This window comes from Labrus bergylta, chromosome 20, assembly GCF_963930695.1.
Source record: "Labrus bergylta chromosome 20, fLabBer1.1, whole genome shotgun sequence".
NCBI lineage: Eukaryota > Metazoa > Chordata > Actinopteri > Labriformes > Labridae > Labrus > Labrus bergylta.
The window spans coordinates 23,456,112-23,481,351 of NC_089214.1; the positions used below are offsets into that span (position 1 = coordinate 23,456,112).

General features: G+C 46.0%; 1 protein-coding gene across 13 annotated transcripts in view; it reads left to right on the plus strand.

Annotated features, from left to right (window-relative positions):
• Nucleotides 1-25,240, plus strand: part of ntng1a (netrin g1a) — a 108,920-nt gene that overhangs the window by 41,275 nt on the left and 42,405 nt on the right. For all 13 annotated transcript variants that reach the window (XM_065948865.1, XM_065948866.1, XM_065948867.1 and 10 more), the window contains exon 3: nt 9,976-10,619. In XM_065948865.1, the coding sequence (XP_065804937.1) occupies nt 9,976-10,619 (644 nt within the window). The remainder of the gene's footprint in view (nt 1-9,975; nt 10,620-25,240) is intronic.

Sequence of the window (25,240 nt, forward strand, 5' to 3'; positions counted from 1 at the left end):
TAATCATCTCTTAAAAGATCTCACTTTCAAAATAAATAAAATAAGACACCCTAAAGACCCGAGCAAAGGGAATAAAACCATGTGAATGCAGTAGATGCTGCAGAGTCGCTGTTAATAGATGGTAGTGGCGTCCTCTCTGCGGTTTGTGGAGCCTCTAATGAGCGCTGAAGCCTGATGACGGGGGTCTCATTGAAAAGGCGTCTCTGGGAGTGAGATATGACGGCACTTATACGACCGTACGAGCACTCAGAGAGCAGACTGTGAGTCGACGCCACGCTGCTCGGCGACTTAGAGGAGGGGACCGCTCCGTCTCACACCGTTTAAATCTGTTCCCTACAACTTCAGCAGCAGCTAAGTGTCACATCATCATTTATTTCTTCAGGCCTGGAGATTAAAGGTGCTGTTTGTTAATAATTGGTTTAAAGACAGAGTCAGCAGCTTTCTCCTTCAAAATAAAAGACAGACTTCTCCTTCAAAATAAAAGACAGACTTCTCCTTCAAAATAAAAGACAGACTTCTCCTAAAGTGAAGCTGCTCCATTGTCCCTTCTGGGCCTCCGTACATGTGTGGTGGTGACTGTGTCTGCAGAGACTCTGGGTGCGTTCGAATTGTCCCTCCTATCTCCTTTCACTATCCTCTTTACCTTAACCCCGCGAAAACGTCATGAGGTCAAGGAAAGATGTTTGGAGAATTCATAAAGGACTTAGGGAAAGGCGATGGTGTTGCTCTAACAATTCGACCACATTTTCCACTAGGCCACGTCATTAAATGCGACAGGCCAGCGGAGGTTAACGTGGGTCTGCCGTGTTGAAACTACAATGTTCAGAAAATGGACTACAAAAAGCGCATCTAAAAAACTTTCCCCTGTGCCTTCTTGCCAGTGAAATAATCCTAATTACCACGAGGTTGGGATTGATATAAAAGCAATATAGACTACCAGGCTACAAGTAACAGAAGTGAAACCATCAGCTTCCTGTCCACTCAGAAATCAACATCAAAGTAAGTATGATTGTATGAAATTAAATGTTACATTTATGCAAAATATAGCCTACACATAATATTTTAAGCATACAAATGTACAACTGCACAAAGCATTCTTAAGTGAATGAAATATGTTGAATAAAACATCATCTGTGTCACTTTACTTCCTTAACTTTTAGAGAATTCGAACGGCTCTTATCATGGCCGCCACTTAAACGCTTCTGGGGTTAAGGTAAAGTGGATAGTGAAAGGAGATAGGAGGGACAATTTGAACGCACCCAGAGTCCTCTGACTGGATTTTACTGTTCTGCTTTGTTCTGGTTGACTTGGGACGTTTCTGGGCGGAACTGGTGTGTTTCCTCCTGCCAATGACAGCGCAGCAGGTGAGTTTAGGAGTGGATAATTCAGTGATTGGATGCCAGTTAAACAGGCTGGTGACAAACACCGGGTTAGCTTGTGCTAGCGGTGTAGCCACAAGCAGTAAACGTACACACTACGTCCTGCAGTGAGTGGGTGGGGCTTCTGGGGGCGATAAGCCCAGGAGGAGGGGTCCAGTTTGAATGTTGAGCTTCATAACAGCGTTTGACGTCCTCCTCCGTTGTGTTTCATTGTCACCTTCCAGTTGTAGTTTACCTTCAGGACAGGAAGCGCTCCAGCACTCATTTGTTTAGCAGCAGGCCGCTCGGGTTTGTGTCCCTGGGGACGAAGCCCGGGCAGCTCCCCGTGCTGGGGTTAGCCTCTTAGCTCGGTCAAGGTGACAGTGATTCATGTTTCTCTGGAGGGCTTCTGTAACGGATCTGTGGCGTTATTATACCATTAAACATACGGGATGGCGGTGCAGGATGGAGGCGGTGGCGAGGGTGTGATGTAGCTTGATGATGTGGACTCCTCAGAGATCGCTCTGTTAAAGATAAGGAGAGTGATCATGGCTGCAGGTGGCTCTTCTTTCAGCTCGTCCAGTCTTTAGGTTATCTGACGGGACAGTTTGATGGAGAGACGGCTCTCTGCAGCAGCCAGCAGATCGATCACACCCCCGTGTATTCGCTCGCTGCAGAAATGTCATCTTAATAAAAGATGAATGACATGGGAAAATGGAGGAAAATAATGCTGATCCGTTTCTGATGCAGCGGTGGAAAGACATGTAGATGCCAGAAGACTTTTTTTTGATTGGACAGATAGAGTAGGAAAGAGTGTGGAGTGACATGCAGGAAAGGAGCCAGCGGCTCGGACTTGAACCCGGGCTGTCCACATAGAGGACTATAGCCTCTGCCCATGGGGCCGCTTGTCCATCTGCTCCTCCACTGAGTGAGATTAATCACAGCATTTCAGTAGTTAATCATGATTCATCACATTTTAAACATGTTTGAAATTTAATTATTTCACTTTTAAAAATAAAAATTGTTAGGCTTTTATTTTTGATGTTTGTATTTTCTTACACCGTGTCCTAACAGGACAGGATAATCGCGTCGCCCACGATCAGACGCTCGCTGACCACACTGCATCCGTTTAATATTTCATTCTCCACTCTGTGAATTTCAGTTTCATCTTGCAAACGTGACGAGATCTAGTGCTTTTATTTTGAAGGTGTACAAACTGAAGTGTTGCACTTTGTATTGTAACGGCTCGTGATGAGCTGGACAAAGTTTTTCTCCGGTGTTGACACAGGTCAAAGGTCAACATTTCAGTAATATGATGAGGATATTATTAAAGCTCTGTTATCTCCACTTTGTACAAGATAATAAGCTAACGAGCTCTGCTGAGGGAGGGCGCCCTCCTTCCTCTTTCCTTGTCCGTCTATGCCAGCGACAAAGAGGAAAAAGAAACAGGACATCTAGGTTAAAATGTCGGGCGACTCCTTCGAGCTGCGACGCTCGCGGGCACTTAGGAATTAGGAATTCATCCCATGCTTTTATTTTGAAATACGGTAAGGACCTTCTTACAGCCTTAATAGGTGCTTAGATTTTTTTTCATATGTAAGCTTGACTTTGCCCTCATTCAGGTGTAGTTTTTGTAGCATTCATTTGAATTTCCCTCGGGATCAATAAAGTATCTATCTATCTATCTAGCGTCCCATCAACCTGTGGAGGTAACAGCTCGTGTTAAAAGTCGTCTACCTGCTCGCTGCTCGCTCATATTTAGCGCCCTGCCCCCTTCACGGTTTCCCCCGGTGACTCTCTCACTGTCATATAAACCATCATGTGATGTAAAGTGGTTTTTATATCTCCTCTCAACGTGCCGAAGGTTGTCCTCACTGTTGTTTTAGTGCTCGTGAATCTTCTGAATCACGATGGACGACGTACATGAGGACGTTTACTCCTCGCCTCACCTCATAACCTCCGCCTGCTCGACTGCACGCCGCTCTGAGGGGCTTTAGGTGTTTGTGTTTCCCCTCTGGTGCCACAAAACAGCATTTTTCATCTGCTGGAGCGTTGAAGGAGTCGGCTTCAGGTCCAGATTAACACGCAGAGGGAGCCGTGTTTGTGTGGGAGGGGGAGCTAATGTCACGCAGGTTAATATCAAGACTGAGGAAGTCATTTCATCATTTATTTACAGTTTAGATTGTCTCACAAAATGTAGAATTAAGGGTTGAACACCAAGATAACAGGCTCGCCATAGGAGAGTGTGTGTTAAAGTTCCACAAAAGAGAGGCTGCCCCTGCTGACTGGCTGCAGTATAGCTCATAAGCTCCGCCTCCTCCATGTAAACAGATGATTCAAACTCTAAAGTTAAACTATATGTCATATACATTAGCTTCAGTTGTTATGGTTACTGCTTATGCACGCTGATTTAGGTCCAGATGTTTTCTGAGACGTTTATGTTTAATATAAGAAAATGAATATAACGTCATGATTGACAGCTGTGTTGACCAATGAGGTTACTGCGTTGCTGTGTGCCTCGGGTTATCAGAGCAGAGGAGGAGCGTTGAGAGGAAACATAACAACCATGAACACTAGAGTTGTTGAACGTTCCATAACTGTGAGGGTCTGCTTCAAAACCAACACAAGATCTGTTCTGTTGATTGAATCCACCTGAGCGACCTTTGTCCTTTGAGCAGAAGGTTAAATGTGTGTTTAGTTAGAGGAAGAGGCGGGACATGAATACTGCAGCTCCAGCAGCAGGTCTCTTCTGCACAGCCTGGAAGTATTTTGGCTTCACTTTCGCACAGCAGGTGGAGGAGGAGCTGTGTCGTTCCTTCAACTCGAACAATGATTCGATACATTCCTCTGCTTTTTTATGGTTTCTTTAAAAATGTCCTCGTTAGAAAACTTTATTAAAATCTATGAAAATATATTCAAGGATCATTTCTGATCTGAGGCCAGTTGGCTGCTCTGTGGTGGTGTGTGTGTGTGTGTGTGTGAGTGAGTGAGTGTAGATGTGTGTGTGAGTCCAGGTCCCCCGTCTTGTTGTTGACCGCGGTCCAGGCCGCTCAACCTCCGGACGACCCTGAGCCATTTGAAAATATGATTGTAATCCTTGTGAGGATTTGGCCTGGGTGTCTATTACCACTGTAATCTGTCACACTGGCATCCAATATTCATTCCGCGTCCAGGTTAAGCCCTTCTCTCTGTCTGCATCACCCATCACTGTGGGAGGGGGGGGGGGGGAATCCTGTAAAGGTGTTGGCATGACTAGAGAGAGAGAGAGAGAGGGAGGGAGGGAGGGAGGGAGGGAGGGTTTGAAATTGAGAGAGCGCTGCTTCAATCAGGCCTCTGGGTCGGGGAAGAAGAAATCTATCGGGGTACACAAGGTCTCATTAATGCAGCTGGGATGGCTTTAACCCACACCTGCCTGCCTTACACACAAACACACTCACGCACACACACACACACACACACACACACACACACACACACAGACACTCATGCACACACACACACACACACACACACACACACACACACACACACACACACACACACAGACACAGACACACACACCTTGCAGAGAAAGTGAGCTGAACACATGGAGGAGAATGGGTAGCTGTCAGACTTTCAGAGAAGAGGCTTCTGGGTAAAATGGGAGAAATCAGCCTAGCCCAACACACTCCTGTTAATCCGTTGATTATTGGTGTTCATTTATTTATTATGTTTATGGATCGTGGACTACCTGAGCGAGAGCATAGCCCCGGGTTTTATTTAGTTTAAATATTTAAAATATGTCCTTTCTGTTTCAGAATCAGAATCAGAATCAGCTTTAACCAGGTGTGCTTAAACACACAAGGAATTTAACTTTGGTAAACTGTGCTCTCTTTGTACAAAGGTATAATATTAAATATAAAAAAAACAATAAACAAATAAGCAAAGACTAATATCTACAGGGCTACATAAGATAATATAAGATAAGATAGCATTCATTTGAAGCCCTTCATGCACGTTGTTTTCCTCATTGTTGTTTTCCTTGTCATTGTTTTCCTTATCGACGTTTTCCTCATCGTTGTTTTTCTCATCGATGGTGGATCAGTTTGAGCTGCAGGAAGAGAGCGATTAAAGAAATGTGTCCATCTTTTAAATGATCTTGTGTTCTCTGGAAGAGAGACGGCTCATAACGTTCAGTATTTGTTCCTGTTTTTAAATCACAAGTTAAACAAAAGTGAGACTCTGCAGAGGCGCTGATGGTCAACAGGGAAGGCAAGGCAACTGCATGGGACCCCAGACCAGTAGGGGGGGCACTGAGGGCTCACAAACTTAAACCAAAAGCAGCGACCCAAAATGTGCAAATTTTACAACGACAGTAGGAAACCTCCCTAAGGGGGCCCCATCTGAGAGCGTTGCATGCATTAAGGCTATTGCTGTGAAAGCAAAGAAGAGGAATCATCCGTCTATTGGAGCGAAAGAAGAAACAGGAAGAAGCAGGAAGTGGAGTAATCGGGACATTGGCAGACAGGGCGAGACCTTATTTGTCGCCTCGTCTCACAGACAGCTGTCAATCACAGCAGAGCGAACACCACGAAGGTCAAACTGACTTTTATTTTGGCCAAATTCAGAAACTCCATTACAAACATCTCTAATGCTTTCACAGTGAGGTTTTGGTGCACTGTTTATGTGTAAAAAGTTACATATGTTCTCATCGCACTCATTTGAATATTGCTCACTGAAGTTCAACTTTTGTCCCGCCCCTTTCTAGTGTCCAGTGCATGCGCCTGCTCACCAAGCATCCCATAATCCTTTGCCCTACTCGCGTGTCGCATCCAATACAAAGTGAATGGGGCACGATAACTGTCACCTATAGTGTGACCGGGGCCGTCAGAGTGATGAACGCTGGTTGGAGGGGCCCCCACTTGATTTTTGCCTCGGGCCCCACCAGACTCTAGAATCTGTTTGTTCATTCTGTTTTGTGAGGTATTTAAGACAGTGCAGTAACGGAGCATATTTTTAACTCAGGAATGAAATAATTTGTGTGGTTGATCAGTAAAGTGTTTCAGTTTCAGAGGCACGATAACACATCAGAAGTCTGAAACACCTAGCAGAACGAGAGCCTTCATGTCACACTGCTTTAGACGAGCAACGTCAAGTGTCCTCGTTCTTCAGTGAGTGCATCAAGATAAAGAGTTCTGTAAGTCGTCTCACAGCCTTCACAGAGAGCCGCTCTGAGCAGCTCAACATTTAGAGGAACGTTTTTTTACCCGTTGATGTTTGGTTGATATTTATTCCTGCAGTCAGTCGGAGAAATGAGCCTGATCAGTGAGACAATAAACGGGGACGGAGCCAGACGTATCTGGAGCAGCTCCCTGCATGTTGGCATGCACCTGCAGACACGCACACACACACACACACACATTCTCTCTCTCCCATTATCGCTCTGCATCACAATGCTAATAATCGGATTAGGCCACTGTGTTTTGGGAGGGTCCAGAGCATCTCTATTAGTGTCAATTTAGTGTGACTTATCCGCTCCAGTAACTTGAGCTGTGGCTCCGCGGTGTGCGCTGGCCGTCCCCCATCCTGGCCACTTCTCATCCCACTGGGATTAATGGAAACATCTTTTGTAATTAGAGAAATGCAGCAGAGCCGGCTGCTGTCAGTTATCGTAATGTGCGCCAAACCATTAATCGGCTAACAGAGCCCTCAGAGGCGCCCTACAGTAAAACACAGAAACCTGCCTTCGATTCTCCCCCGGCACCGATACTCAGCATTTTATCTCCTCTCTGGGCTGTGGGACGACTGCCAAGGTTATTGATCTTCATAAAGGCAGTGTTTTGTCGTTGGTGAGAAGCTGAGGAGACGGTAATGAAAGGTTTTTAACCTGCGTGTTCGCTGGCCAAGCGGGCCGAGCTTCCAGGTGCTACGCAGCAGATTTTCAGCTGCTGGGCCACAAAGATCGATAGAGCTACATCTCTGTCTGATTACAGAGGTGAGCTGTTCCTGTGTGTGTGTGTGTGTGTGTGTGTGTGTGTGTGTGTGTGTGTGTGTGTGTGTGTGTGTGTGTGTGTGTGTGTGTGTGTGTGTGTGTGTGTGTTACTGTAAGCGCTTCTGCCTGATTCAGACGTAAAGGACATCAAAGCTTGACTTCAGATACAGCTGCTCACATAAAGACAGGAAGTGATGACTTACTCTACAAAGTAAAGGCTGAGGCTGAAACAGAGGCTTTGATGAAGGCATCTTATATTTGTATTCACTGATGGACATGTACTCACCTTCAGGACCTGAGATCTATTTTTAGACACTGCTATCAGTGTCTGTGTTAGAGTTAGGGTTACCTGAACACGCCCTGAACTTAACTTAACCCCCGTTTTCTGCCCTTTGTGATGTCATGAAGGGACCATCTCCAAACAGCCTGTTTGAGCACACATTTTCTGAAAAGTGGAGCAGGCAGAAGACGGAGAGGATGGACTTTTCTCATCATTGGGGGGTTTGTAGACAGACTAGAGACACATATACATAGAGTTAGAGAAACATGGAGAAGAAGATTTTACAGAATATGTGACCTTTGAAAAAGACTATCAGTGAATGGATGCTAATTTTGTAGTTTTTTTCACCAGTCAAAATGAAGCAACTCTTACTCAGAGAAGTCTGCATAGTTAAAAAGTGAGGCGATAAATCCAAAATGGAAAAATAAAATCACTGATTTGAAACCAGGGATTTTTCAAAAATGAGTGTCTAAAACATTTAAAAGCTCTCAGGGACCGATGGAAACAGAACAGAGTGCAAATCAGAAGAATGCACAGGAGAAAGAGAGAGTAGTTCTTGTTTATTTAGACAGTTATAGAACAGTATCAATAACAGTTATTAAAGCATATCATATCTGTTCCTTCTGAGGCGCTCTGAATGTCATTGGATTATATTTTAAGGTCTTCCATTAATGACTGCTCATTTTCAGCAGTCCCTCAGCAGCACTGTCGGCCCTCCTTCATGCAGAGTGTGTTTTTTTAGAGACCGTCCACACCTCTCAGCCAGCATAACTGTCACCTGTGAGTTATTACACATCTGTCCGAGGATGCTCCCCGCACCAGATGCTGCAGTTAATGGCACACCTAACCTCCCACAGTGAAACGCTACACTGAAACCCAAGTGGAATTTTCAACTGCCACTTTGCCAACTTCCGTCCAACCTGCAGGAGACGGTCAGGACAGGATATTAATGCCCCCCCCCCCCCCCCCCCCCCCCCCCCGACAGTCAGGGACCTGACGGAAACCTGTTTCATTGTCACCTTGCCTTCGAGGACGGAGAAAAACCTGCAAAGCTTATTAGCCGAACGGAGCTGATTCTCCCTCTGACTCACTCGATCTCTGCCTCACCGCTTCATTAGACTGTGTTACATCAGAGGCTTGTCCTCGCGCACACACACACACACACACACACACACACACACACACACACACACGCACAGGGTGACATCTCCCACCTAATCAAGTAGTGGATTATCTTGTCCTGATAAATTGGAGCTTGTAGCACTTGAAAGGTCCTCATGGAGAAGTGCCCCCGCCCCCTACCCCCTCCCGACAGCTCAGCAGAGCCCCCAGGGAGCACGGAGAGAACATCGCCTCGTAATGATTTGTGGTAAATCGGACAAATGTTTTTGGAAAGACCTCTTTCAAGCACGGGGGGAGACGAATGTTCAGCTTCAAAGACACTCGAAGCCACAAGTCAGATATAAAAATAGACATCTATTAAACCTCTGAGAGCGAAGACGATGAAAACACAGACGTGAAGTCCGCTGCTCAGCCTCTTTTTAAATGAATCTAATTGTAAGAATAAATGAGGTACAAGAGCTGCCCGGGATACTGAGAGGTCCTCAAAGGTAAGCTGAGCTCTGGAAAAGTAATAATATGACTGATTATTCCTGTAAGAAATGTGTTTGCAATCCAGAAGGGTAAAATCCTCATGACCTCAAATGTTGATGAACGGCTGCAGAGACTGAGTAAAAGAAGTGGACGTAGCCTCAAACGTCAATGCAGAAGTGTTTTAAACTGCATTCCTTCTAATGACCACCAGGGGCTGACTCTGCTGGAAGTCTGACTGTGTAGAGCTCGATGATAAAATGTTGATTAATGAGTTTATGGTCTCTATCTGTAGTTTCAAGTCTTCTGCAACACAGCGTGATGTTCATTTAGTACACATTAAGAGGGGGAAGAGTTAGGGCGGGGCTACCTGGGATTGAAAAGTCACCACCGTGGTTGTGTGATGAGAGCAATCCACCACCCGCACTGCAGTCAGACATGCACACACACACACAGCGCTGTGCTCCCCCGCTGGCTCAGCTGTTTCTGTCTCTCCTCTGTAACGCCTCTGTTACTATCGCTGAAGACGCTACGGGGGGGGGGGGGTGTCACTTCATCCCTCGATTATGCCTCCACATCATTCAGATTGAAGGTGAAACATCACAGGGGCTGATATGTTTTAGTGAGTGTACCCAGCCACTCAATCTCTTTACTACTACTATTACTCTCCTGATGCCATGCTGGTATGAGAGACTGAGTTCTGGTCATGGTTATTAGTTCCTGTTTCTTCTCTCACTAACACCTGCTTTCCTTTTCCTCCTCTTGTCTATCTGCAGGAGAACCCGTACATGTGTAATAACGAATGTGACGCCACCACAGAAGAACTGGCCCACCCTCCAGAGCTCATGTTTGACATCGAGGGTCGTAACCCCACGACCTTCTGGCAGTCCACATCCTGGAAGAAGTACCCGAAGGCTCTGCTGGTCAACATCACGCTGTCCTGGAACAAGACCATCGAGCTGACGGACGACATCGTCCTCACCTTCGAGTCCGGCCGGCCCGAGCAGATGGTTCTGGAGAAGTCTCTGGATTACGGACGAAGCTGGCAGCCGTACCAGTTCTACGCCACGGACTGCCTGGACGCCTTCACCATGGAGCCCAAGACAGTCCATGACCTGACCCAGCACACCCTGCTGGACATCATCTGCACCGAGGACTACTCTCGAGGCTACGTGTGGAAGTACGATAAAACTGTTCGCTTTGAGATCAAGGACCGCTTTGCTCTGTTCGCCGGACCCCGCCTCCACAACATGGCTTCACTTTATGGTCAGCTGGACACGACCAAGAACCTGAGGGACTTCTTCACCATCACAGACCTGAGGATCCGCCTCCTGAGGCCCGCCACAGGAGCTACGATGGTGGACGAGAACAACCTGTCCAGATACTTCTACGCCATCTCTGACATCAAAGTCCAGGGCAGGTAAGACCCCAATGCAGACGCTGAGTGACGGCCTCAGTGCCGGGTTAGCAGCTGATGGGATCTGTTCTGATGCCGATCCATCAGGACGGTCAGTGTGTGCATTCTGTCTCAGTCATGATGTAGCGTACAGCATAGAGCTGCAGGCGTGCATGTGTGTGTCACCTTGCAGGGCTGTGCGCATTCAGAAAACAATTTTTCATTGCGTTTCTTCGAGGTTTCTGTCTGGTAAAAGTTCTTCCTCTCCTCTGTAACTGTGTTGCTCAGTGCTGTGCTCATGGTGGATTCATGTCGGGACTTTGTGAATTATATAACGTGAGGTGTTTTCTGAAACAGTTCTGGGGACTTTTTGAAGAGGAACTATCCACTGGGGAGTTCCATGAGCTCTACACACCGTGGTACCTACTCTGAAGGTTCCTCTAAATGGGAATCTAGGAACTGAAATAGTTTATTCAGTATGGAATTAATAAAAAAGGAGGAGGATTCTAACGGGTCCTAGTAGGTACTCTCTCCCAGCACCATGGCAGTTTGAATGCAGAAAGAAAAGAACTCCCCATGGTGGGTACATCTCAGGAAACTCCCTCATGGATAGTTCCTCTTCAAAAAGTTCCTGGAACTGTTTCAGAAAACACCTCAAGTTGTATAACAGACAGAGCGGTTAGAATAGAATAGAACTTTATTTGTCCACAAAGTGGAAAATTGTCTTTGGCTTCACAAGAACAAACAAGAGGTTTTTTTCCTCATGAATTTTATAATTTTATTGCATTTGGTACAAATGATTTTTTACAGAATGGTTTGTTCTGTAAACACCTGTTGTGTTGTGATGACGCCTCTCTTTGCTGATTGGTCGTGTGATGACGCCTCTCTTTTCTGACTGGTCGTGTGTTGACGCCTCTCTTTGCTGATTGGTTGTGTGATGACTGTCTTTGCTGATTGGTCGTGTGATGACGCCTCTCTTTGCTGATTGGTCGTGTGATGACTGTCTTTGCTGATTGGTCGTGTGATGACGCCTCTCTTTGCTGATTGGTCGTGTGATGACGCCTCTCTTTGCTGATTGGTCGTGTGATGACTGTCTTTGCTGATTGGTCGTGTGATGACGCCTCTCTTTGCTGATTGGTCGTGTGATGACGCCTCTCTTTACTGATTGGTCGTGTGATGACTCTCTTTGCTGATTGGTCGTGTGATGACTGTCTTTGCTGATTGGTCGTGTGATGACTCCTCTCTGCTGATTCCTCTGCGTAGTTGTTTTTCTGGTTTTGCTGCAGTGACAGTCCAGTTTCCCAGTAGTGAGGAAAGATGTGATTGCCGTTACCATTCTTTCCATTTAGGCGGCGGATCTATAACGATGTGCGGACTTCACCGGTAGTCAGCACGTCTTAATTAACCGAGCTGCTTACGGCGTGCTGATTCACTCTATTCCTGACGCCAGATTCACTCAGCTGTCTATTAGCCCATGGAAAACATTAGAAGTAGCATTTCCGCCCGTCAGGTCACTGCTCGTTGTAATTAGTGTTTGATTTACGGGATCCACAGAGGGTCAAATAACACCAAAACAAGACGCCATTATAGCGTTTTGTGCAAAAGGAGCAACAACAGGAGTCAGTGGGGCATAGACCTAAGTGGATGTGTTTGACACTGTGTGCGTTCTCCGTTGAACAGATGTGACTGTGGATGTAGGGGTGAAGGAATGAAGATTTAATTACTCTTGTTTTGCTTTCTCACATGAGAAGCTGGCGGAGCAGAAGAGCAGAGTGGCGTAACGTCTCAACACTTCAGAGATACGAGAGGAAGTGTTGAAGTCAGACAACAAAGCTGCTGTCACAACATCAGTTTGTCTCATCAATGAGGTCGAGTGAACAGAATAAATCAGAGTCTGTTCAGCAGAGTGTGCAGATTAGCATCATGTCATAATTTCATATAATAATGAGAACACAGATGTTGTCACTGCGGTCTTGTTTGATTAATAGATGAACTCGGGGGGGGGGGGGTTGTTCATTTTTAACTACAAGAGATGAAAGCACGAGAAGACCTTTGTCATGTCTCCATTTCTATGAAGTAAAGGATCAATGAGCCGTGCAGAAGACAATCATATATAAAGGAGCAATATGTAACTATGTCACCTAGTGTTTAAAATGGGTACTGCAGTCTAAATTCTGGGGGGGAGCTGTCTCCCCCCGCCCCCTCCCCTCTAGAGTCCATGCTCACGCAGGTCACCATGTGGTGGACACTGAAGCTTCAGTGTTTATCCAGCTCTGCATGGGTCCGTAAACCTTTCTGTGTTCTAACCTCTCTCCATTTTTCAAAAGTATCTCCAATATTGATCCTAGTTTGAGCACATTTCTGCTCGTGGAGCTTATTAGAAACATGCAGAGGCTTTTTAGGTCGGGGACAATCACTTCTATCTGAACCACTTCTCTTGCCCGCTTCCATCGCTGCAACACCTGTTGACCTGATAACTGCTCTCATATCTGGAAAACCGAGGGGCGTCCAAAACGGCCGTGTGGGGGGGCCTTAAAACCATCTACCTTCTCTGGTCCAAACAAATCCAGAGCATTCAGGAGCAGAATCTAAAGTTAGAAGGAGGACATACTGACTGCTGCATTGTTGTCAGAGAAGCCAGCACTTCAACATAGCATGTTTCCTTAATTTCTGATCATATAGTAAGATACCTTTATCATTTCACTCACTACACATCTCACTGATTGGATCTTAAACACCACATTGAAATAATCAATCAAAGACAGCGTGCAGAAAAAACTTAGTGGTAAACCTACTGACTCAGGTTATCGACCACGGGGTCGCTGACCGGGCTGTGTGCAGTGAGAAGTGCTAAAGGAGGAAGCCCCCCCTCCCCCCCAGCAAACAGCCTGCTGGTCTTACTGCAATATTTCTGCTGCTGTGACATTATTCAAATGAAAACGGAAAATGCCCCGAAGCTGTTTAATGACACACTAATTTGTTGATTTCTTGAATACTCCATTAAATGAAGCAGAGTGGTGGTCCACACGGCTCTGAGGCTGTGTGAGTGTGCAGGTACCCCAGAGCATAAAGGCTCCATGATAATGAATGCTTCACTCACAAATTGAATTCCTGACGTTTCCTGTGATTGAGAAGGTCATTCAGCCAGAATAACTGGAGGAAATTTACCCACACAAAAGAGTTGGACGCTGCATCCATTCAACACACGCTGAAACGAAGGGAGCTGTCATCAAAATGCAGATTATTTATTCTTCCTGAGGAATCATGACCGGACTCACTCCTCCCTGTGGAGCTGTAGATTTGAGAAATGTTCGACCGCCGCAGTTTACCAGCCCGCTGCTTTAAGACGACGCCCGCCTGAGAAATGTTCCCCACTGTTTACTGAAGGTAACACACAGTTCAGACATAATGAGACACACTGAACACAGAGAGGCTTCACTCTTCTCCCCCCTCCCCCTCCCCATGGAGAATCACTGCTCAGCCCCTTTCTCCAAGTGTCGTATGCGAGACATAAGCTCCTTAATCCCAGAATACGGTTCTGTGAGACTTGGCGGGAGCGATTTTGCAGTGCAGGGAGGTTGGATGTGGAATATTTCAGTGTGCTGGACTCAGCAGGATTGGGGGGGGGGGGGGGGGGGTGTGCAGGGAGATACAGTAGGAGAGCTTGCAGATTCTCAGTGTGAGAAACAAAGACAGGAACCTAAGCGCCTTCCCAAAGTAGGTCAACCTAGCAAAGATTGAAAAGAAGTGTAAGAAGTTTGCAGGATCAGACCTCTCTCTGTTTGTAGCTCAAGATGTCACAGAGAATCCAGGAGTGTCATGCATGAACTTTCTATTATGCTCGATTACGAGGAACCAGACCACAGGCACCGGGGAGAAAAATCGATGCAAAGAATTTCAAATGAAACCAAGCATGGAGCTGTGAGATGGATGTGAACAAAGCCGACTACGCGCTGACTTAAACGAATCGGACACGCTCTCTGTTTTATTGTATCAGTCGCGCTCAGTGTGCACACACACACAGAGAGAGAGAGAGAGAGAGAGAGAGAGAGAGAGAGAGAAGAGGGAGATGATTTTCTAATTATCTACTGTATGACTTTGGCAGAATGTCTCTGCCTGTCTTTCTTTACATGCTTTACAGTAACTGAAGCATGCAATTTGGCAAACTGTCTCTCCTCCTCCCCCTCCTCCTCCTCCTCCTTCTGTGATCAATACGGTGTAATTAAAGCTGGAGAAGATACAGGCAACTCAAGGATCTCTCTCTCTCTCTCCCCGTCTGTTTTCTCTTCGCTCCGTCTCACTCTATTTCTCGGCTGCAGAGTAGACTTGTCCCTGAAGGGTCTCTGGGTCCTTGTCTTGAATTATACACAAGGACCCAGCCGCATTCCATTTCTGCACCACCACTCAGGGGATGCACGGACTACACACCTGCAGAAAACACCACACAGCCAAAGAATGCACCTACCTCTGAGGACTCTGGCTCTGCTGAAACATGAATCACATTCATGGGGTTTTAAAAGCCAAAATTCTTAACACGCTTAAAGGGATACTTCACCCATTAGCATTAAACTTTGTATTATTTGAAACCTGGTAGTATTTTTGAATGGTCGGGCATCCCGCCCTCATTTTCCCCTGAGATGGGAAATCTTTGTATTTCTAAGTCTGAAAAGGAGCTTCCAGTGACACAAAAATTATGATTTTTCCGTCATCGGAAGCTGTTGTGGTTAGCGGGGTGAAACTACAATGCTAGTTCCTCATATTTTCGACCACTGATGCTACAGACCAATCACAGATCAGTGGGTGGGAACTCACTCCCAGAATCAAAACTTAACGTCCGCCATATTGCTTGGAAGCTATGCTAATAGTGTTGGTGCTCTCACTGTTTGCCTATGGACACAGACATAGAGTCTGTTTTCTGCCAGGAATTTCCAAGATCAATTCTGGAAGAAATCTCTGAATCAGTTGAGGAAACGGTCTTATGTGTTGTAGTAAATATGTCTGTAAATGTTTTTATTTCTATATTTCTCCTGCTATACTGTATATTTTGAAGAAACTGTATCGATTGAATTTCCCTCTGGGATTAATAAAGTATTTCTGATTCTGAACTAGAGGACCTTAGTGGGAGGGGCCTGCAGTGCTGTGCATTCTGGGATTTGGTGTCTTTTATCCACATGAGCCAAAAAGACACTTTCTGTCTTTTCCCGACCAAGAAGGCACCAACTTCAAAATGTATTTCACATTTCTACTACATGTATGACCCAATGTCAATACAGATTCATGTTTCAGTGGATGAAGTATCCCTTTATGTTTTGAATTATTTCGTAACAGCTGCGTGCTGTTTCTTCTGAACCGGTGAAACACTGCATAGAAATCATTGAAGCTCCACATCCAGCATTTTAATTCCAGGTTGTTTCCACCCTGAGTGCATACAGAAAACCAAAGATATGAAAAGGAAAAAAGGTCTCACCAATCTATTCTTGTGCCAGTGGGAGTCGTGATTCAATTTACAATGCATATACGAGTGTGAGGTGTTATCAGGCTCTGAAGGGTTCACTCTGCAGGGTGGACAGGTGACTCACCCGGGGAACGGCTGGTCTTTAGGAACACGGTCCTTCATGAGGCCTCGATTCTCAAGGCGGCAAGTCGGGCACTTAACTCTTTTCCCGAGTTTCTGAGTTGTTGTTCCGACTTGAGCTGGTGTTCATGTGAATTTTGGAACTCGGAATCTCGTTTTTCCCGTTCTGTCCAACACCACATGAATGCACCATACAACTCAAGGACATACCCTAACCCTGAACCCTAACCCTGAAGTGCTCTCAGACAAACATAAAACAGAGAGGTGTCAGGTAGAACAAGAAATACAGCGAGGTGTTCAGGTGCATGTTTGACCCGTTGATGTGTTTTAAAATCTTTAGTGAAGATGTTTCAGGACGCGAAGCAGACGTGAGACCGTTCACCATTATTGGCAAAAAGAAACCAAGAGTGTTTCCAAAATGTGAATCTGCTGTGAGCAAACCGCTCTGTTTTCTTTTAGCACCTGTCCACACTCTGTCAGCCCACTAAAGTCCAAAAGTAGAACTCGTGTGAGAAACAGAGAACACAGTGAGACGGTCCATCTCTCCTCAGAGGGTCAGAGTGTCGGGCCCGTCTAATCGCTGTGCAGCTCAGTGAGCGTCTGCTTCAGTTGCAGCTGTTTCAACTACAGATCAGCAATTTGGTGAGTGATGGCTCTATTGGCTCCCCCCCCCCCCCCCCCCCAAGGGATGAACAAACAAGGAGTCAATCTGCTTTCCTCCCCCCTCCTCCTCCCCCTCCTCAGCACTGGGCTCGCTCTCAGGCAGCCCACCGGTCAACAGATAATCTATTTGTGCTAATTTCATGTTTCTCCTGCCCACTCCTCTCCTGAATCAGTCATTTCACTCGTCTGCCTTCCTCAGTCGCTCTCTGTCTGCCACCATAAGCGTCTTTTTACCTTCCACTGTGCTCTGCTCTTCTGCTGCCTCTCTCTTTTTAATCAGCTCTCTGCATCCGTCATTGTTTTTAGGACGGGAGCGGGCGATTGGTTTAGATATCTGTGACCGTCTGTTAACTTGTTGGTGCACGGCTGCAGTCAGACTACCCTCAACCTTTTGTTTGAGCAGCAGAGAGCGGTTTAGTCTAATATTATATATATATATATTATACAGTGGAGGAACTCTGAGACGTCTGGTCAGAGAGGAGGTCCATGACGTGTTGATGTTCTGTGTGTGGTTGTAATCAGACTCCGGTTCACTGTGTCCCCGTCCGTCAGGCTGCTGTCCACACTGACAGATACAGTTTCTGCTCATGAAACCATGATCGTCCCATTATCATCGTTATGACTCAAAGTTTGATGCAATGAAGTAAAAATATCACAGAGATGTGAGGCAGATCGTCGACCTGCTCACCTGTGAGATGTGTACGATCGACTGCCACCTACCATCCCCTCAGAGTATGAACAAACCTACAACATGTTCCTTCAAAATAAGAGCACAGCGTACACAGCTTTGTCTCCCCTGACACACATCCCTGTCCCACTGAAGACCACTTGGTGACCGTCCTTTGAGTCTCTTTAAAGTCCGTCTCTCACAGTTTGTGTATTTCCTGCGTCCTGAAACATTTTCAGCTTCTTTTGTAAGCGTGTGTATTTGGAGACAGTATTTGTGCTCTGAGTGATTCACTTCTCTGCGTGGTGTGTTGTTTTTCTGTGAATGGACTGATTAGATAACAAACAGAGTCAAATTAAATCATTCCATCCTCTGACTCTCTCCCCCGACCTTCGCTCTCCTCTCCTCTCTGCTCTTTTCATCCTCCTCCTCCTCCTTGTCCTCCTCCTCGTCCTTGGAGCAGGAAACACTTCTTTTATTTATTTCTACTGTGTTTGGAGTCGGTTCAGTTTGAAGCTGCGAGCGCTCTTCCTACACTCACGGCTCCACCGGGACTCGGAGCTCAGGATGCTTTATTAACCGGTGACCTCCAGTTTGCTGCTGAAATATCATCACTCTTCTCTTTGAAGGTCTGTGGATCCTCTGAAGATTTACTGTGCTGCTGGATCAGGGCTGTACCCGACTCTGAGCCGTGGTATCTGAAGTAGATTTAGCTTTTTAATATAAATCTTTGACTTTGTGTTTTTTACTTCAGTGAAGTGCCACACCAAATATCAGCCCACACTTCTCTTATGTTTTTACCTGGCTTTGCTGAGTCATCGTCTTCGTAATGATTGTATTCAGCACGATGTAGAGGTGCAGAGAAGTTTAAAGTCTAACTGAGAGCTGCATCATTTGTCAAAACATGTAGCTTAAGGCTACTTAAAGGGACAGGCCTTCAATTGAGATGGGCTTTTATTACAAGTTTTACGGTATCAGTTTTACCCACCCATGCTGAGGTGTTAATTTAGAACCCGCCCCCCAGCCCATCTAAGGACGCAGATATTTCCAGCTGCAGAGTCGATCCCAACGGTGAACATGTCAGCCTTGGAGGTAAAGACGGTGTGTTTCACATGTGGTGGAGCATGAGCTGCAGCAGGAGAACGTGCCGTCACATCTCTGGAGGCCTCAGCTGTCTGTGAACATCATCAGCTGCTGCTGGCTTCATCATGCCGCCGTCACCGCGTTTGTGTCCTTCATGAAGGGGGGTCGAGGACGGAGCGTTACTCCTGGATGACGGGACAAAAATATCCTGTACACTGACATGTTTCCTGTCAATCAAGTCTTGGTTCAGATGTTTAATTAGCTTTCATTAAGACGAGGGGCTGCAGATTAAACTCGGCCAGCAGCGTGCCTCCACCACAATGTCAGCTAGACCTTTAAATTATTAAGCGCGGTTAAAGATGGATGGCGCGTTTTAAAGTCCTCCCCATGTAAAAAAGCAAAGCTAATCCTGCTGAGACACGCGCTGATTGTGCAGGAGAGATCGGCTGCAGCATTTATGCCCCGCCCCTTCCTCTAACGGAAAAACACACAACTTCCTGCTTAAAGGTCAAAGGTCGCTCAGGTGGGTTCAGTCCACTGCAGAACAGACTTTGTGTCGGTTTGAAGCAGACTCTCATGGTTATAGAAAGTTCAATGATTCTCGTGGTCTCTCCATGGCATCCATGTTTCCTCCTCTACACTGATGATCCGCTGCACACAGCAACGCAGGAGCCTCATTGGTCAACACAGCTGTCAATCATGATGTTATACTCCTTTTCATTAAAAATCAACTTCTCAGAAAAACGAACACCTGGACACAAATTAGCACGACAAGAAGAAGCTATAATGACAGAAAAAAATGCATATAGTTGACCTTTGACCTCCCCAGACATAGCACTGAGCTGCAGGAGTGGATAGAAATGATTCTGCTCAATATGTGACCTCTGAACCCTTCTCTTCCCGCTTCTCCTCTCCGCTCCCTACACGCTGCTTTAAGATGTGTTGTTAGGGACGCGTTGATGTCCTCAGTAGAAGACGTGAATGTTTCCTGACCCCCCGGGCGTAAACAGCTCTGGTAAAGAAGTTAATCTGAAGAGAACACAGACACTTCATTTTCTCCACAGAGATAACATCGTGTGTGACAGAAATCAACTCGTGTTGTTTTGAACGCTGACACTGAAGTGGCTGATTTTTTCTCAAACCGAGCTCAGATTTATTTTTAGTTTGTTTAAGATAGAATCACGCAGACTTCTCACTCTGTATTTAAAGACCCAGACTTTCTCCTTGAGTAAACGAGCAGAAATTCAAAATCCTCCTCATGTTCACCATTCATGATGTCAGTGTGTGAAACCTTTATTTATCTGATACTGACTTCAGTAGAAACCCTCACTTCATATCAGCTACTGTCTCTTTAAGACCTGCCTCCCCATGTGTCCACTCTCTTCTGATTGGCCAGCTCTCTGGAAGCCTTCCTGGGGGGGGGGCAGAACGCTGCAGGGTTGTCAGTGGAGGGCTCCTCAGCAGGTCCGGGAGAAGAGAGTCTATGTAAGAGGTTTCACTGTAGAGGCTTGAAGCCGTCTGGTGAAGTTCTTGGTTTCATATCGGGGAACTATGGTGTGATTTGCAGAACAAGTCGTTTAGCGCCCTCTGCAGACTCATCCTGGGATTACTCCGACATTTGTTTACCTCATCTGAAACTTTGCCCAGGTTTAGTTTGAGCATCCAGCATCGTAACACTATAAGAGAGTTTAAGATGAGGAGCAGAAGAACAGAATTTTAAAGTTGTGTCTCAGCTCCGTCTCTCTCCCCTACTACCCCCCTTTCTCTCTCCTCTCTCTCCCCCCCTCTCTCCCCCTCCCTCTCTCCTTTGTCACCCCCTCCCCCCTCTCTCTCTCTGATATAAACAGGATGAAAGAGGGATGGATTTTACTCTCTCTGCTGAATTGGCCCTCATCCAGCTTAAATCTATTGTTCTATTTTTTCACATATTTTTATTTATTTGTAATATTCACAACACAAACAGCGGCGCGTGTTTCGGTTTCCTGTCCTTCTTTCCAAACATCAGAAAACTAATCCCGTCAGCAGAGTAACTTCAGCTCACCTGTGAGATAAACATCAGACACAGCGAGAGCCTCATGTACAAATAAAATCAAGTGATAAGCTGCCATGTCAGCGACACTGCACCCTGAGCAGCCGCACACGCCGGGCTCCTTCCTGTTTTATCAGCGGCCGGAGGAATGAAGCGAGGACAGAGATACAAGGAGTAGAGCTCGCAGTGACACACAGATCATATCGGCGAGCGGAGGACTGCAGGAGCACCGCCTCAGAGCATCTCTGCTCCCGTATCAGGGAGTGCCAAACGTCCATTTCTCACCTCACAAACTTCTCTCCTGATTCATGTTCTCGCGGCAGATTGTGACGATACATGTTTTAAGCGTTTTATTTTTCTGACATCACGAGCAGCTCGCACACAGCACGCCGCGTTGTAGAGGAAGACGTGCACCGCATGACTCACGCCTCCCCGTTCTATGTGCTGGAAGTATACACAGTTTATTCCACGTACGTGTGTGTGTGTGTGTGTGTGTGTGTGTGTGTGTGTGTGTGTGTGTGTGTTTCTGCTCCAGGCAATATCCATCTTATATTTTATTTCATAAATCCAAATCTTCTCACAAACACACACACACACACACACACACACACACACACACTCACACACACGTCATGATGCGTATGTTCATATAAACACAAACCAGATTATTGATCACTAAGTGTTCATCGGAGACTTAAATTAAAATCACAGCAGTGTGTTGAGGACTTCTTCCTGATCTGGTTTCTCTTAAGAAACCTTTCAGTTGCAGCATCGGGGTCACAGCTCCCCCTCCCTCGTGGTCGCTCTGGAGGTATTTTTTTGTGAACACATTCAACATTCATGTGCTGACCCATTTTATTAATGGAGGAGTCTTTTTTCGACGTGTCATTGTGGGCTGCGGACGCCCCGGTAATGGGCCCTCCTGTCAGCGCTTCATGACTAATCCCCTCATTGACCTCTCCTTCACTTGCAGCACCCTGCCCATCCCCCTCTATCCCCCCACCACCACCACCACCACCAGCAGCACCACTACAACCATACTGATGAGTCTGTTACTGGTACAGATCAGAGGGAGATCATTTCTCTCTCTATTTGATTTGAGTTTATTCTCTGACGTCGGCCAGTTCTATTCAGGGTGAAAATGAAGATTGTTATATGGGGGGGTGGTCTGTTTTTTAGGGGCGTCATGTGTGTAAACAGTTTTCAGAGGAGCATGGCAACCTTTACAACACGTGTCCTCCGGGGTTTCTTAATCAATCTTTATTTGTTTATTGCTGATTCATACCAAGTGTTATCTCGAGACGCTTTACAAAAATGGGATAGGAGGAGAGGGGATGATATGCAGGAAGGATTTCTCCTGTTCCTGTTGCCCTCTCCTCCTCACCGCTGAGGTGGAGGTTGGAGCAGGCCGTGCATGAAGGAGGACAGAGGTGGTTGAGGGGACGACACAGTCCGATGGTGGAGGCTGGTCGTCAGGTGGTGGTAGAACCAGATCACCTCTGAAGGTTGAGGGAGCTCCAACTACTCAAGAGCCCGGCTTCTGCTGCCAGGACAAGGCCTCATGACACACACACACACACACACACACACACACACACACACACACACACACACACACACACACACACACACACACACACACACACACACACACACACTGGTCCCTGATATTTGACAGTGATGGATGGAGAGTGTGTGATAATGGGATCACTGAGTCATGAGAAGTGATTGTGAGCGTGTTGTCTCAGTGAGGACGATGAACGCAGACGCTCTTTATGTTTGACCAGCCGGCAAGCTTCCGCCTCCGAGCAGAACTGGAGCGGACAAAAGATGTGCGGCGGACACAGAGGAGGAGAGGAACAATGGCACCAAGACAGACCTGTGGTCCTTTAGTCAGAGGATTGTTAGTTACTGGAGCACGATGCTGATCATGAGGACGATTAGAGCGTCTCAGGAGACATTTGAAACTCTGCTCAAACTTACACGGGAGACAAATACATTCATAACAGCGCTGTTAGCCTGCCAGGTCGCAGCATGTGTGTGCGTGGGTGTATGTGCGTGTGTGTGTGTGTGTGTGTGTGCGTGTGTGTGTGTGTGTGTGTGTGGGTGTATGTGCGTGTGCGTGCGTGTGTGTATGTATGTGTGTGTGTGTGTGTGTGTGTGTGTGTGTGTGTGTGTGTGTGCGTGGGTGTATGTGCGTGTGCGTGCGTGTGTGTATGTGTGTGTGTGTGTGTGTGTGTGTGTGCGTGGGTGTAGGTGCGTGTGCGTGCGTGTGTGTATGTGTGTGTGTGTGTGTGTGTGTGTATGTGTGTGTGTGTGTGTGTGTGTGTGTGTGTGTGTGTGTGTGTGTATGTGTGTGTGCGTGCGTGTGTGTATGTGTGTGTGCGTGCGTGTGTGTATGTAACCACCTCCTGCATCCATCCCTCAAACTGCTCGAGCAGACGTAACTCATAAGTGTTCACACATGAACTGCTGAGGGGAAATGAACAGAAACAACTTTATATCCTATGTTCAGGTTCAAACTATGAGATGATCACTTCATGGAGTGATATCTGGAATAACGCTCGACAACCATTTGGATTTACAAAACCAAGCCAACACAATTTAAAATCATTAAAGAGGACATATTATCCCCCCCTCCACCTTTTCAAACAGCCCCCTGTGGTCTAAATGAAACATCTGTGCTGTGCTTTGGTAAAAATATAACATGAATCAAGCACCAGAGGAGGTTTGTGACCCTGTATAAACCAGCTTTCTCAGAACGCTCCGTTTTGGTGTGTGTGTCTCTTTAAATGCAATGACCCCCCCCCCCCCCCCCCCCGGTTTTTCCCGGTAGACATCAGTCCTCTGTAGGGAGAATAAAAATAGCAGACCTGCTCAAAAGTTTTGTTCTAGTCTGGGTGTGGAGTCCATGGGTGGAGATACCAGGGGAGGGGAGGGGAGACTTGTGCAGACCACAAACAAAGGACTGGATGAGTTTATTTCACATTTTGTGGAAAAAAAAATGAAGAGATTTCTTAAAAAAAGATTAAAAAATTAGATCAAAACCATAACGGGGTTGGGGGGGGGGGGGGGGGGGGGGGTTGTTAGCTGTAAATTAAAATAAACAATATCAACAGCCGAAGCTTTAAGACTAGCTTTAACAGATTAAAGTAAAAACATACATTTTAAAGGAACTGAACTTAAAAAAAAGAGAGCGATAAAAACAATAAATTATAAAACACAATCGGATTGAAATAAAAATCAAAGGAGCGATGAAGTGAAGTATAATTAAAAGAATAAAAGAAGTATGACGGGAGAAAAGATCAGAAGAAGAAATAAAAAGACAAGATGACATAAAAGTCTATAAAAGAAGAGATTTAAAAAGTCCCCGCTTCGGCTCGCCTTGATATCATTTCAGTTTAAAAAAAGTCGGATCAGGATGTTGTGTGGCGTTTACTTTGGTGTGGTCGACTAAATTGCTCTTATATTAATCGTTTACTTTTTCTTCATTCACGCCGTCGGTTTGAGTTTAGTGCTGGCGCTGAAACACGATCAGGAGGGTTTTGATGAAACGATGAGTGCAGATTGAAACGTTAAAGAACTCGTTCAACATCCCATTCCTGCAGCGGCCAAATAAAAACCTGTGACCTGTGAGAGCACTTCCTGTTTCATTTCATCTCATTTTAAAATGAGCAGAATCCAAACAGACTATTTTTATCAGCCTCCTTTTCTTCTGCCATGATGAGAAGTCGAGAAGTTTGAGTTGATGGTAAACACTCGTCAGAAACTCGTAGTCTGAGGAGCGTGGTGAAAAAACATGAACGTGAATCTCTGGGGATTCATCCTCTAAAGTCAGAGAACACAAATAAACAGAAGAAGAAGAAAAGTGGTTTTAAGTAGAACAACACGTTGAGTGAGCCGTGGTGCTGAACGGACAGCCTGCCTGCTGCTCCTCTACTTAAATACTTTTCTTTGTAATGAAGCTGCTTCTTAAATTAAATCAATCTGTTCCTCGTAGCCGGCCTGTGGTCGGCCTCTTGAACGGGCTCGTGTTCGAGGATCTGACTGGAGCGATGCAGAGCGTGATGAGAGCTCAAGTGTTCCTGTGCTGCGAGGTGTGCAGAGGGATCAGACCGCTGCACTGATTACAAATAGTAAACATTATGCATCATTTTTTAATTAACTTTTTGCAGACAGTATAACATGATGTCATATAGGAGTAAATCAGAGCATCTGCATAGAGGAAAACAAAAAGCCCCAATAAAATAATAAACAAACATTATGCATATTTAAGATTCATGATCTCCTGATGTGTGGGGGGAAGCTCGAGGAGAGCTGATCACGCTCTCTGTGGGTTACCACATCAATGAAACGACCGCAGCTAGTCATTGTTTTACTGACCTCCAGCTCGCTCTGCTACCCGTACACACCGTGTTCACACCGTCTCATGTCGTTATCTGAAGTTAAACTTTCAGTAAAAAGTTCATTAAACTATCTCCAGCTTTCCCGGCCCGTCGTCCTCCATGTTTTGTTCCTCTGACATCCCGTGTGAAGGTGAGATGTCCAGAGTTCAGAGTCAGGACTGTATGACTCTGTCAGTGTGTGTGGAGATGTTTGGGTCACATCATCGCTCTCCTCGCTCTACA